The sequence below is a fragment of the Neovison vison genome, chromosome 12, assembly GCF_020171115.1.
Source record: "Neovison vison isolate M4711 chromosome 12, ASM_NN_V1, whole genome shotgun sequence".
NCBI classification, from domain to species: domain Eukaryota; kingdom Metazoa; phylum Chordata; class Mammalia; order Carnivora; family Mustelidae; genus Neogale; species Neogale vison.
The window spans coordinates 51381473-51395337 of record NC_058102.1 but is presented as its reverse complement, the minus strand read 5'-3'; the positions used below and the strand labels follow the sequence as shown (position 1 = coordinate 51395337).

The following is a 13865-nucleotide window of genomic DNA, read 5'->3' as shown; positions in this document are numbered from 1 at the left end:
ACAGACAAGCCATAAAGAGTCACTATGACTTAGTTTAAAAGTCCTATGACTTAGTTTAATTCAATTCATATTTGAATTTAATTGCTTTTAATTGATATTCTTATAACTGCCACAAAAACTAATTATGATTATCTCCCCAGGAATCTAAAATATTCAACAAAAAAGTAACCCGGTAGGATGGTACATAGCAATGTGTAACTTAGGTACATAGTACTTAATAAACCTCTTTTGAGACTAACAGTTGTGTTTTGTTTTAAGCTGCCTGAAAGGCTGTTAATGACTGCTACTCTCCATTTTCTTCAGAACCCACTTTCAAACACTGAGTCCCATGAGAACCAAATAAACAAGGCACAGAAAAAGTGGGGTATAAGATAATAACTTTCGTTAATGCCCTATTCTCTGACGTCTCTGTGACTATTTCTTAAAAGTCACAGAACAAACTTGGTCCCTTGTGCCAGCCACAGAGATAATACTAGCAGTGGTCAAGAAAAGACCATTATGAAGATGAAGTTGTTCTACAGTGGCCAAAGAGAAACGAAACCTACAAGCTGCCCAAATCAGGCAACATTAATAAAAGATATTAAGCTAAACAAGGAACAGCTCTCAGCCCTTTGGTCAAAGGGCTAGGGGACTGTTAAACTTTATGTCCTTTGGGGGAAGAACCAACACTGACCCCTCCCTTCTGGCTTCTTTCCTCACCCCCTTCATTTCTCATATTTGGAAAGTGTGTGGCTCCCTCTTAAATAAAAGTCTTAAATTTGAAGAGAAGAGGGAGGGAAATTTATTCTATTAAGGCATGTGTAAGAATACATCCTCTGTGAAGTAAGTTTCATGGAGAAAATAGTTAGATTCCAACATTAAAGAAAGATGTGTTTCCTGGATTCTTTTCCCTGTGGGTAGAGCGGGGGATGTCTGCCTCACGAGAGCAGTAATAACTCACTGAAGTGTGCTGGGTGTCCCTCCCTCCCTTCCTTCCTTCCTTCCTTCCTTCCTTCCTTCCTTCCTTCTTTCCTTTCTTTCTTTATTGCATGTTTCATCCACACATTTATTTTCCTTTTGTTCTACATTTTTCTTGAGTTTTTTTTTTTCTTTTCCATTTTCTCACTCATCCTTTTTATCTCAACTGGAAAAAAATAACTGACTTAATGGTTTCCATACAGAGTAAACACTTGTATTTTGTTTCCTAGTTTCTCATTCTTAATGCTACTTTTCATGATCAGTTTGTCTTTTATTTTAACCTTCCATTCTTTCAGTTTATGTAGTCTCCCTCTGATTCATAGCTTCTCCCATCATTTTGGGGGGAAGTGGTATAGAAAACTTGACTCTGAACTGCTTCTCATCTTTCTAAATTTTTTTTTTTCCATTTTGAATTCAGATAGTTGTCCTCTCTCTGGATTGAATTGCAACAATGTGGTTTGTCTGATGAAGAATCTGTTAGATGCTGTAGATATCTCATAGACATTGTCAGTTGGACACCTTATGTGGAGTACTTCTTTCCTTGTAGTAAAGATGCCGCATCTACACATGAAGACCCTCTTACTGCCATCTTCTACAAATGAGCTGAGCTTCCGTGGACAAAACCAGTAGGCTCAACCTACATGCCTGGTCTTTTTTTTTTTTTTTTTTTTTTTTCCTGTTGATCCCTAATTTTTACTCTGATATTTAGGATTCTTCTTTTTCTTTCCTTTCCTTTCCTGCCCTTTCCTTTCTTTTCCTTTCCTTTTTCCCTTTTCTTTCTTTCTTCTTTTCTAATTGTGATACAGATCATATTATGTGGTTAATTAGACCTCATATTTGGGTGAGAATTAAAATTTATTGGGAGTGATAACTTACCACCTCTTTATACTAACCTATAGTTTTTCCATGTGTCCCGTGACTTCTTTAGGTAATAATACTTTAGTAAGATTTTGTTGAGAAAGTTAAGATTGTTAAGATTGATTCAGTATTGTCATCACTTTTCAGAGAAAGAGTGCGGTCAGGTCCTTCTAAAAGAATTGCTGGCTGAGAATCCCAACACGCGGCCTGATCTTTTAAGTTAACAGCACAGAGTACCAGCAAGGGTGGTGGAGATTCTTCCACGCCTTCTGGTAGGACTCCTACTTGTGGAGGGAATAGGCTGCCCTGTTACTTTCTGATTTTTGTTGCAACCATATTTGTTTGCTTTTCCTGTTCTATGTGCTGAATTGTGGAATTATATTCTAGTTATCTCTTCAAAAGAGGGTCTTTATCTTAAATCTGTCCACTTTAGTATCTTCTCCCCAGCTGTGGCAATTTTCTAAGTTTGCAGTTACAAAGATTTTTTTTTTTTTAAAGATTTAATTTATTTATCAGGGAGAGAGGGAGAGAGAGCAAGCACAAGCAGACAGAGTGGCAGGCAGAGGCAGAGGAAGAAGCAGGCTCCCCGCCGAGCAAGGATCCCGATGTGGGACTCGATGCCAGGACGCTGGGATCATGACCTGAACCGAAGGCAGCTGCCCAACCAACTGAGCCACCCAGGCGTCCCACAAAGATTTTTTTTTTTTTAAGTTTTATTGACGCTTTTCATCTAGTGATAAAATAATGTTGCGTCTATCCCAGTTTCACGAACTACTCTGAATAGTTGTTTGACAGCTTCTTCCTAATCCTCCAAGCCCAGCCTGTTAAACAGTGCTTTGTCAGGAGTTTAAATTCAGTGCAAAGAGGTAAGAGTTGCATGCTTTAGCTGTAGTTCAGAGAACTAAGTCCCTCCTGGTAATACTTGGGGAATTCTTCCTTCTTTAGATCAAAATTCTACATCTGCAGCAAATGGGAGACCAATAAATTACTTAACTTTTGGAAATCATCTTTAAGGAAACCATCAGATAGTTGCTGAGTTTATGCGAGTTGGAGTCTACTTTTGCCTGTTGCTGTTACTAGCTGGAATCTACAGTAGGGTCCCTTAAGGTTGTTTTAGATCATTATTAATTTGTTCTATGGCAGCCAAATCAACAGAAAGGTAAATATCCACCCATACACGGCATTTTTCAAAAGTTAAGCAGATTTTGGTAAAACCCCAAACCTTATTAATCTTTTGCAGATGACAACTGATATATTGCTGATGATTAAAGATACCCATGTGTTACAATAGGGGTTCAGACTCACAGCCCATCTCTCTTTTTCTTGATCTTTCAGTAAAAAATCATAATGCTAAACTGGTGACTTCACAATCATTTCCTTGGCAAAAGATTAATATCACAAGCACAGAGGAAAAGAACCCTACTTGCACACAAGTGTCTTCAATAACGGTGGGAGAAAACAGGATACTACTGGCAAAGTAAATTGCTTTTCTTCTTAAACTCATTTCTCCTTCTCATCCTGCCCCATGTGCCCAAGTGTTAAAGCCCTCGCTTTGAAACTGCTTCATCTTGTAGATCAAACACTTAAGAGAAAATGACAATAATAAAGCCCCCAAACATCCTAGACATAGTTGGGAGAAAACCGTCTAGGACAGTTGGAAATACATCAGTGCAGAAATATGTAACTGTGTTGAATGCACTATTTGTGTTTCTTATGCACACGATTGAGAACTGCAGTCAGATTTTAAGGAATTATGTTAAATTTGATGTTCAGTCACTTTTTGGGAACCCGGGGGTGGGGGGCTCTTTTCTCGTAGTTCTCTGCAGGTTCCCCAGTTGCCAGATTTTCTGAGTGGGAGGCTTCAATGATAAAGGATTCCTCTAGGAACTCTAAAATGTCCCTTTGAACAATTATCTCATGCTTTTTTCGGAATGAGAGCTAGAATATCCAGTTGTCACTTGTAGCTTCCTATACAACAAATGGGTAACCATTTTCAAACAACTTTCAAAAGGCACACCAAAGATTTTACCCTGAAATAAATCATTAACAGCAGGTCTCCGAGATTTCTTCATCGGGCAGCCAGTTTGTTTCAGTTACAACCAGGTGTGCTGAGAGCCCAACACATTGCCAGTTGGCCGGGGCCAGGGAGGCAGAGCTCTCAGGCGGCTAAAGAAACAATGCATCACTGACAACTTCCATTCATCATCCCAGCCTTCGGCCAGGGGTAGAGGCTGGAAAGAATGGGCTCCATGTGCGCTCCCCTTGGGGAGGAACCTTCAGAGCCTGTGCACTTTTCAAAGAAACTGGATCATAGTCGTTTATGGGAGACTGGGTGTACTTGGGGAGGGGTGCGGGCGGGGAAGCAGAAATGGCGCTGCATGGTTAGGCTTCCTGTGGACAAACCGCTTTGCGGCTCTGCGGGCGTCGGGGTGAGCATGTGTGTGGTGGTGCAGACCGAAACACACACCTGGCTACATTTTGCAATGTTGCTCCTCCCTCAGTTATCGGAGCCTGGGGTGAATCTTCCAGAACATCTTGTGGCAAGCACGATGAAGCTATCATTATCATTTGTAGGGGCTCTCTCCTTTTCTGAGGATTTCCCTCCTTTTCTGAGGATTTCCCTGCTTCATCCGCATCCCATAAGGTGTTCTGCCAACGATTTCTGTTGCCTCTTTCTAACTGTGTGTCCTCTTCCTCGTCCCCCTTCCTTTTTCCTTTCAGGTTAGGGACATCTAGAATCTGTGTTTTTCTTCCCATGTAAGCAAAACACCAGTTCTGGATTTTACAGATGAAACTGCAGCCCAATAAGCAACTCGGTTCAACAGTTTACATTAACTCTAAGTTGGATTTGTTCAAGATGATCTGGGAAATGAAGACCCTATCAGTACTCCTAAGTAGCTTCAAATGTATCCTTATTGCATTTTATTTTTGGAGTCAGGTAAACACAGAACTGTTTTCTAGATATGCCCAGGAGATGATTAAGAAAGATAATGTCACTTATTTTGTCCAGATAGCTGTATTCTCTCATTAAAACACAAAACCAGAAAACCCATTTGAGGCTTTTATGTGCAAAGCCCACCACTCAGATGCCAAGTGAGCAAAGTGCCAGAGCTGCACGTGAGATCGATAATTGTGCACACACACTGGTCACCGAGAGCTCGGGTTCCTGTTGGCCTGCACCCTGACTGTTTTGGCAGCAAGAAATAGGTGTTTTCCTGTGTCCATTGAGTAAGCATGTGTTTTTTTATTGGTGCATCTTAGCTGCTGATGCCTGAAATTTGGCCTCAATTGTTTATAGAAAGGAAAAGCAATCTGAACTGTCAGCCTTGATATTACCTAAACCTGCATAGAATGTGGTAAAATAGAGCAAGATTTGTTTTTTAGGCCTGTTTCATATTTTCCAGGCAATAGATCAAATCAGTTCAGGGTTCATTTTTAGTTCTTTAATAAGCTGACACAGTATGTTGGCAGTAAAATAAGAATGCACTTTTAACATGGAAGTGCCATATAGTCAGAGTTGCTATTTGTGCTGTTTATTAATAACACGAGAACCCCTGGGAACTGAGTGTAGCACTTAGGACAGAGAAACTGAGATTCTAGTTCTTTTCATTGTAATAAGCATGATCATCTCCATTTGGTTCATTAGCCCAGTTCCCATGTCAGTTCCTACTCTCTTCCCCCATAATTTCTAAGGGGACACCAAGCAAGCACAGTGAGAAAAATTAAAATAAACCATCTGTAGGCATTTTCTCTCGTGTTCTTCCCTAAATCTTGACTCTCCTGTCTGTTTGAAATGCTCCTCTGATAGCTACTCCTTCACTTCCTTTGGCTTCTTATTCCAGAGTCACCCCAGGAGAAGAGCCCCTCGTCATCATACCTGCAGTATCAGCTTCGAACCCTGACACGTCGTATCTCTTCCTCTTTTTCCCCCTCCCCCATCTACCATACTGGACAGTCAGTTGATCTCTTTGCATGTTATCTGCCTCTCCCCCTAGAATGTAAGCTCCATGAGTCCAGGATTGTTTCCTGCGTCTCCAGAGCCCGAGACAGAGCCTGGTGTGTAGCAGGCGCTCCTTAGATACCTGGTAAATGAATGAATGGAAGTCCCTTGCTCCAGGCTTTGGTTTCCCTGGGACATGACAAATGATGTGGATTCGCAGCCTGTTTGAATACGATGCACTAATGTCTCCATCTCCCTCACTCCTGTCCCTGCTCAGAAAGGGGGCAAGATAGCTCAGTGTGACATACCCTGGTGTCTCTTGGAGTCGTACCCAGCCGTGGAGGGCTCAGGGTGGGACTCTATGCTCTGAGCCAGCCTTCCTGGAGAAACGATCTCTGGGCTGCATTTCTCTTGAACACCGTCATAGCCAACCATCCCTCCTTCTGCTTCTGCCCAGATTCGGGGCCTCTTCTCCTTCCCAAGTTTTTTGGATCTGGAGGAGTGTGGATTTAAGCGTATCCCTTCCCTCATGGAATGCAGTTCACTTGGGTAGAGAAGCCAGCCGCGCTCCACCTGCTGGAGGCCAGAATAAAAAGACACTGTGGGCTAGCGACTCTTCTTGTCCCACCTACAGTCCTGGTGACTGTGCCACGCATCTGTTGAGCCCTGCCATCGCTTTGCCGGGCTCTGAGAACATCCAGGGCTTGTCTGATGTTAAGTTTTACTGCCCATGAACGCAAACAGCACCTCCGTCATGGCCGGTTAAACAGGATCTTTTACGGTGGACTTGTGCATATCTGAAACCCACCCATCCACAGCCAAAAAGTCATGCCAGTGGGGAGAGATTTTCTTCTGCCATGTTTCTTACAAGGGGAGATCAGGGGTCAACTCAATTCATAAAATTACCGCAGTCATTTTTCAGCTGGCTGAGAGACTTCATAGATCAAAAAATACAGTGGCTTCTAAATGATTTCTGCTAGGCACAGTTCTAGCTTTTTTTTTTTATTCTCAGCATGTGGTGTGGAGCCTGCCAGAAACCATCTCTGCGGCTATTGACAGGCGGACGAGAAATCACCCATGATGGTTTCCATCGTTTCCCTATAGGCTGGTCATCCGTTTCGGCGGCTGACCATGAGCCCGTCTCAAAGCTGGCTTTGTACGCGCCGCCCTTATGTTTTCGCTCTTCTCTTTCAGTGCGGCGCTCACCTCGGGCACATTTTCGACGACGGACCTCGTCCCACCGGCAAGAGATATTGCATAAACTCGGCTTCCCTGTCGTTCACGCCGGCCGAGGGCAGCAGCAGCACCGAGGGCACCAGTGGAGCGACCCCCCCACTCCCCGTGGGGGACAGAGCCGAGCTGTAGGGTCCCGGAGAGCCAGACAAACAAGTGTACTTAACGCACAGCTTGTGAAAAACAGCAAATACTCCGAATTGTCTATCTTAGATCTATTTTTTCAAGAAATAGAAGGGCAGTTTTGTGCTATCGATATTTTTCTTCTTTGGCTTAGACAGAGGCCCCACCCGTCCATGTATTTTGCTATTGACTAGATCGGGAACCCTTTATCCCTTCAGCGAGTGGAGAGGGCGTGGTGGATCACTTTCCCAGGCCCCCTGAGTACCAGTTGGCATTGTTTTCTTTGAGCACACAGCTGCTTTTGCGATTTCTCCCCCCTGGCTTAGGAGACGGAGGGTGCTCGGGGTTCCCACCAGAGATCCCTTCCGCGGCGGTGAGAGCAGAGCCCCCAGCTCGGGGCGCAGGCCTGCAAGACACGTGGCCTGGCGGCATTTGGGCAGGCCTACCTGAGACAGGGCGGACGGATGCCTGAGGAGACTGCTCAGCTCTGGAAAGTTTGAGCTAAGGTCGTTTATTCTCACTAAAAGGGTGTGAAGGTCTAAAGTCTTTCCTTATGTTAAATCGTTGCCAGATCTGAGGGGGGGGGTGCAGAGAGTTACAGTGAGTGTTGTGGTGGAGAAGTAAACATTACCTCACGGTGAGGCCTTTATTTTATTTTATTTTCCATTGAAAACATTGGAATGTAAGACAACGGTAAAGTGCCGAGCCCCGTTTTGCCCCAAGGCCGCGCAGAGAGCACCTAACATGGCCTTTTTGAAGTCCGTCCCCCCACACCTAGCACCAGCTGCAGCTGGGAGGGCATTTTGGTAAATCCCACTGTGTAAAATAAAATACTGGGACAACACACCTCATCAAGGCAGCAGAAGTAAGAGAGAGCAGAGAGGACCAAAGAGAAGTCCTGGGTATTGAAATACCCAGGGCTGAGCAGAGAAGCCGACAGACTCCAAGTAACAGAGTCCAAAGCTGGGGATCTTGTGCACAGTAGCTTGGGTGACTTCTGGAAGGATGCAGGGGTGGGAGGGGTTAAAATAGAAAGAACCAGGAGCTCAAGTCCCACCCTGCTGTGTGACAAGGGGATAAACCATTTAGCCTCTCCATGCCTACTCTTCGTTTAAAAACCAGGACTTAGATTATTTGTAAAATAATTGACACTCTCAGGGTAAATTTACTGTATTGCTGTACCATTAAGATCGGTGTCGTAAAATTAAACTGATCTGGTTTCTAACTGCCTCAAAGGCTGAAGCCCAAGCATTTGAAATGGAAAGAAGCAGAGAGAGGTTAGCCAAGCTGATTGGTATGGAAACAGTCGGGCCAAGAGCCAGAAGTTTTTCTTTGTAGCAATATGGCTGGTTTTACTCTGAGAAGCTCTGCTCTGTTGCTGTGTAACGCTTACCAGAATGGATGTCGTTGTGCGTGATAAGATTTCCACAGGCATGAACAGTGATGATTTAAGATGATATTGCCATAGCCAGGTTTGAGGGTATAGTTTATGATGCATAGATACTGTGTTCGTAGCCACAAACGCTAATCCTGCAATGTAGGTTTTTTTTTTTTTTAATATTACTTTTGTAAATCTTTGAAAGCTTATGGAAACTGACATCCTACCTTGTAAGCACCAAGGCAAAAATAAGAAAGAGGGACACTTGACAGTTTTACAATGAGAAAACAATGAGAAGTTAAAATGAAAAGTGACAAATCCAAGTGGCAGTGTGGTCATGGCCACATTCTTCCACGTGTCTACCTGTGCTCCCTGGCGAGGGCCTGCCTGATACTCTGGTGACTTCCTTGTCACGTATACTCTAGCTTCACCATGACAGATGAGTCTTGTTCTTCCTTCTTCGGCCCCCAGCTGTTTCACCTCAGGTCCTGGCGTCCTTCTTGAATTGAGATGTAAGATTTAAGACCGTGGAAGCCACAGCCGTCAGACCATCCTAGCGGCCTGTCCCAGCCTCACAGAGGAGCCCCATCATTTCCCAGAGACCCAAGGATCCCATGTGGGATTGGCTAAAGAAGAGAGTCTCCCTGGACTTCCCTGCCACAGTGGACATCTGTCCCTTGGGCCACATAGCACTTCTCCCATTGCTCCAGCTACATATAGTAGCCTGCCCCAGGTTTCTGCTGGACACGAGCCACCGGGTCGAGGTAGACAAGAAAGATAAATGGGGGGCTTCTTCCCCTTCCCCAGAGATTCTGGACTCTCATTGTTCTCTCGTTTTTATTATCAGGCTTAACATTACCCTCTAAAAACTCCTTTTCTAATCCTTATCTTTGTTCCAAAGAAAGCCGTCTTTTCTCCTACCACGTTTTCCATCATCAACTTTAGGGAAAATGCAACATCCATTGAAAAAAAAAAAAAAGAAAAACCAAAAAACAAAAAAATGTGGGGTATATGCATGTGGTTTAATTCCAGATTGCTTTTGAGTTTAAGTGGTATCAACTTTCAGTATATTTCTGTCTTATGTTAAAGAAATATATTACTAAAACGTTGGTGAGCAATAATGTCAGCTGTCGAGCACTAGATTTATTTTTGCAGGATACGGAGCGCAATGAACTGCGTCAATATGGCAAGGTGTATGTGATCTGTGGGAGTTGTGCCATTTAACATAGGAAATGCACAGGACTTTCCCTCTCTGCACTCAGCCCTTACTGTACCATTAGGAGAAGCAGGTCTCTGCTGGTGGTAAAAAGGACATCCATATAATCATGCAGAATGGATCTGAAGAAAGCAGCAGTATATATTACATTAGAGAACATTTCTATATGTTTAAACTCTTCACTTCTTAGATGCATTTAAATACTTAATGCAAATGACATAGCAATCTAAAATCCTCTCCATGTTAATCGAATTGAAATGCCTTGTTTTAAATGTGGAGTGTTATGAAAGGGATTATTACTTGTTCTGAGGTCAGATATTTTTGTCTTAGATAGCTTTGTACTAATTTTTCTCCAAACAATTCAAAACTTTTGAAAAATGTATGAGGTTTTCATTGAAAGAACCCTTTTCCTATGTTTATTGTATACAGAAATTATGCAATAAAATTTCTTTATAAAAATGCTCTCTTCTCTGATTCCTGGTTATTTTTAGCACAGATAGACGGACCATCCGTCGTCGGAGTTTGCCGTAGACAGAGCTGTTGGCCTCCTCCCAGCTGATATGTGTGTATTTTACATAAAGGGCTTTTTATCTGATGTGGCCTTTGCATGGAGGGACTCTAATCAAAGGGTCATGTCAGATTCTCCAACGCCCAGGCCCCAGGAAAGGCCTCCAGGGATCTGAAAGATAGGAGGAATGGCATTACTCACCTTTCTCCTCTGCACAATCCTCAGTAGCTTCTGTACCTTTGGGGGCTTCAAATACGGACTTTGGGGAGCTCCAGTGTGATGATAGCTCTGTGGACAAAAATGTAGGAATGATACCATGCTGATTCCTTCGGCTTCTGTTAAATAATGTGCTGGGAAACTTCTATGGTTGTCAAGGTTTGGTCTCCAGGGAAATAAGGTAGGCATTCCCTGCCGCTCACGGATGAAATCCCCTTTAAGAGTCATCTGTACAGAGGAGTTTCAGCGTAGTATTATTGGTTGTTGAAATCTTTCATTTTAATGTTTTGGTTTGTTCTACTAACTTATTTTTGTGTGTGTGTAGAGGAAAAGTGAGGTGGTGAAGACTTTGCTTTTCAGCCAATTCTTTAAGTCATAATCCTGGGATCTTGGAATCCATAGGCCAGCAATGTCACGTAGTGTACTAAGAACAGGGCTTCTCAAAGCGTGGTCACCAGGCCGAAGGGTCTGTAGTGCCTGGGAACTTGCTACCAATACACATTCTCAGGCCTCCTCCCAGACTCACTGCAATAAGAATTCTGGGATGGAGCCTGAGCTATTTTTGTTTTAGCAAGCCCTCCATGGGATTACGGTGCTTGTTCTAGTTTGTGAACCATCGCCTTGGAACTTTTAGTGAGGAAAAGTCAATTAGTCTGAATTTTAAAAGCATGTCTTAATGACTCAAAAATGCCTTGTTTTGTCATCGATGGTTGTCTTTTGACAGAGATGGAACAAACAAATGGTTGTCCCCAGGCTTCCTGCCTCTCAGCTGTTCTTATCCTTCCCTGCGCATTTATTTGTCTTGTTCTGGAGCACTAAGCATGTCCTCATCAACCAGCACTGCCTTCACTCTGGTTTGCCTTTCTGGGTTGAACCTGGGCTGCTCGGTAGTGCTCGCCTATGCCTCTCTAGAACTGTAGGATATCCATGGCGGTACTCAGCTCAGCAAAGCCAAGAACTAGAGAACAGTCTCAGTGCAGAAATTGATATATGACCTTTCCATCTCTTCTGTTTCTTTGTACCTGTACCTTCCATCATCATCAACATGGGTTTGCTTGTTTTTTTTAAACCGTCAAGAGATTTCAGCCATGTATCTGAATTGTTGAATTATTTGGTCAGAAAACTGGTGTCATTACCCAGATCTTTTTTTTCTTTCTCTCTTTTTTTTCATTACCCGGATTTTAACAAAGAAATGAATTCTAAGAGATGCTGGCATACAAGAAAGGTTGAATTAAAACTTGTCTTTGGGGACAGGTTTATAAGTATCTGTACTGACTTCTGATTATAGTTTTTTGTGCACTATGGAAATGACACAAATGTTACCATTTTGAATTGGGAACTGAAAAAGTACCACATGCCACAGAATATTCTAGCAATCCACTTCCTATCCACTTGCTCCCAGAGGCTGGCCTCATCCTGGACCAACCTGGAGAAAGGCATAATGACCAGAGGTTCCAGACCAAGCAGCCCCTGAGAGTCTGCCATGAGAGTGGCAGGCTTTCACAGAACTGTCACCGGTGAAGGCCCAAATGGCCTGAGATCCGGGAACGACATCAGATCCTCAGGCCCACATGAGACTTTCCCAGTTTTCAGACTGGCTGCGGAAGCACACTCACTTGTCGGATTACCGATGTTGGGAACCTCGTTCTTATTTCAAGCTTTGCACTTTCCCTCCCTGCAGGGTCCACCACCTCCACTCCCTGCCAGTGAACTCCCACGTTTTCATCCAGGCTCAGCACGAACCTGACAGATTTTCAGCAGTGAACAGCAGGGAAGTCCTCCCGTAGTGACCAACTGTGTACTGCAGCATTGTACCGACACGGTGAGAGTGTCAAAAGCTGTAGAAGCAGCTAGAAAGCAAAGGAAGGGAGAGTGTCTGTATTAGCACAGGAGATAGTTGTTAAGAGGTAAGCTATGGTTGCCTGAAGCTTTATTCCCCAGGCCCTCGGCCTCACCATGGGATTTCTCTTGACCTTGATAATACCGTGTATTCAGTCATCTCTGTAAGTCAGGCACTTGGTCTGTTTTCTTTAATAAGAGGTAGGTAGTCTTATCCCCATTTTACGGATGGTGGAGCTAAAGCCAGACCTGTTAAGCCAAGTTACACAGCTGGTACATGGCCAGATTGAAATCCATGTTCGTTCAAAGACTTCCTACTTAGCACTACGCGGCCCCCCAGGTAGAAGACTGGCTATTGGCTACTGTTCAGCAGCAGGCTTTACCGAGGCAGAAATATGTGTTTATATCATTTCTAATTTCAAATTAATTGCAATTTTCCCTTCCAAAATATAATCTGCAATATGAATGCTTTATTTCGGGCAGGGCTTAATCATCGCACACCTTGATTTTTTTTTTTTTTCTTAATACCTCAGTGATAGAGCTTAAGTTTTTTCCTAAGGGCTCACAGTATTCCTAATGGTTTCTAACCACTACATAGACACACACACACACACTAAGCCACCTTCTGGATCCAAATGGAAAAAAAAGAAGAAGAGAGGTGATGCTAAAGATGTCGTTGATCAAAACATCCCATTTCTGGCACAGCAGATCCAGTTAAGCCGTCATCTAGAAAGACATAGAGCCCTGGGGGTGGAAATGGGGTGCTCTTACCTATGTCGCTAAGTCAGGAGAGTCTGCAATCAGAGACTAACGAGGGGGGCACAGATTCCTGAGGGCTCTCACCACACCCAGACCCAGAGCAGGTCCGCAGGGCATATGATGGACCTATCCCAGGAACTGACGGAATAAAGAGGTTTGTTTCTGTTTGATTACGATTCATGACAGATTGATAACTGCAAAGGCATTCAAACTCGGTGTTTCGTCCCCCTCTTCCCTTTAACACTACAGCTTGGAAGGCCAGTCAGGCATCTGGTGTTTGTTAGATGGCTGTGTTGCATCATCCTTATGATTGCTGGGGAACATCTCCTAGCATTCGAGCGTTGGAGGGAAGACCACGGGGCACAAAATGGCCTCATCCGGTTTACATCTTCATTACTGTGCTTCTCACATACCTGCTTACATCTGGAAAAAATCTCCAGGTAAACCTCTTGGGCTCTTTTTCTAAAGAGTAACTGTAATTATTAGGGTTATACCCAAATTCAGCTTAGAATAGGTATGTGGCTGAACTTCAGCCAAAATCCTGTGCCTGTCTAAAAGAAATTTTCTTTCTTTCTTTCTTTCTTTCTTCCTTTCTTTCCCTCTCTTTCTTTCTTTCCCTCTCTTTCTTACTTTCTTTCTTTTTTTTTTACATCCAATTACACAGGAGGGGCCTTTTCCCCACCATGGCCAGTGGGGTACTCTACACCCAAAGCTTCTATTTATGGCCTGAGGGAAAAGACAAGGAGACTTTAGGGAAAAAAAAAAAAACCTTAAAGATCTCCTCAGATCACTGGCTTTTTCCTCAGGACCAAGTCCCAGTTCTGATCTGTATTACAGG

General features: G+C 43.5%; 1 protein-coding gene across 2 annotated transcripts in view; it reads left to right on the top strand.

The window, feature by feature from the left end:
* The window catches only part of MSRB3 (methionine sulfoxide reductase B3), a 162813-nt gene extending 152646 nt beyond the window's left edge, over window positions 1-10167 (top strand). For both annotated transcript variants that reach the window (XM_044226769.1, XM_044226770.1), the window contains one exon: window positions 6950-10167. In XM_044226769.1, the coding sequence (XP_044082704.1) occupies window positions 6950-7120 (171 nt within the window). In that variant the 3' untranslated portion in view covers window positions 7121-10167. The remainder of the gene's footprint in view (window positions 1-6949) is intronic.
* Window positions 10168-13865: the final 3698 nt, after the last annotated feature.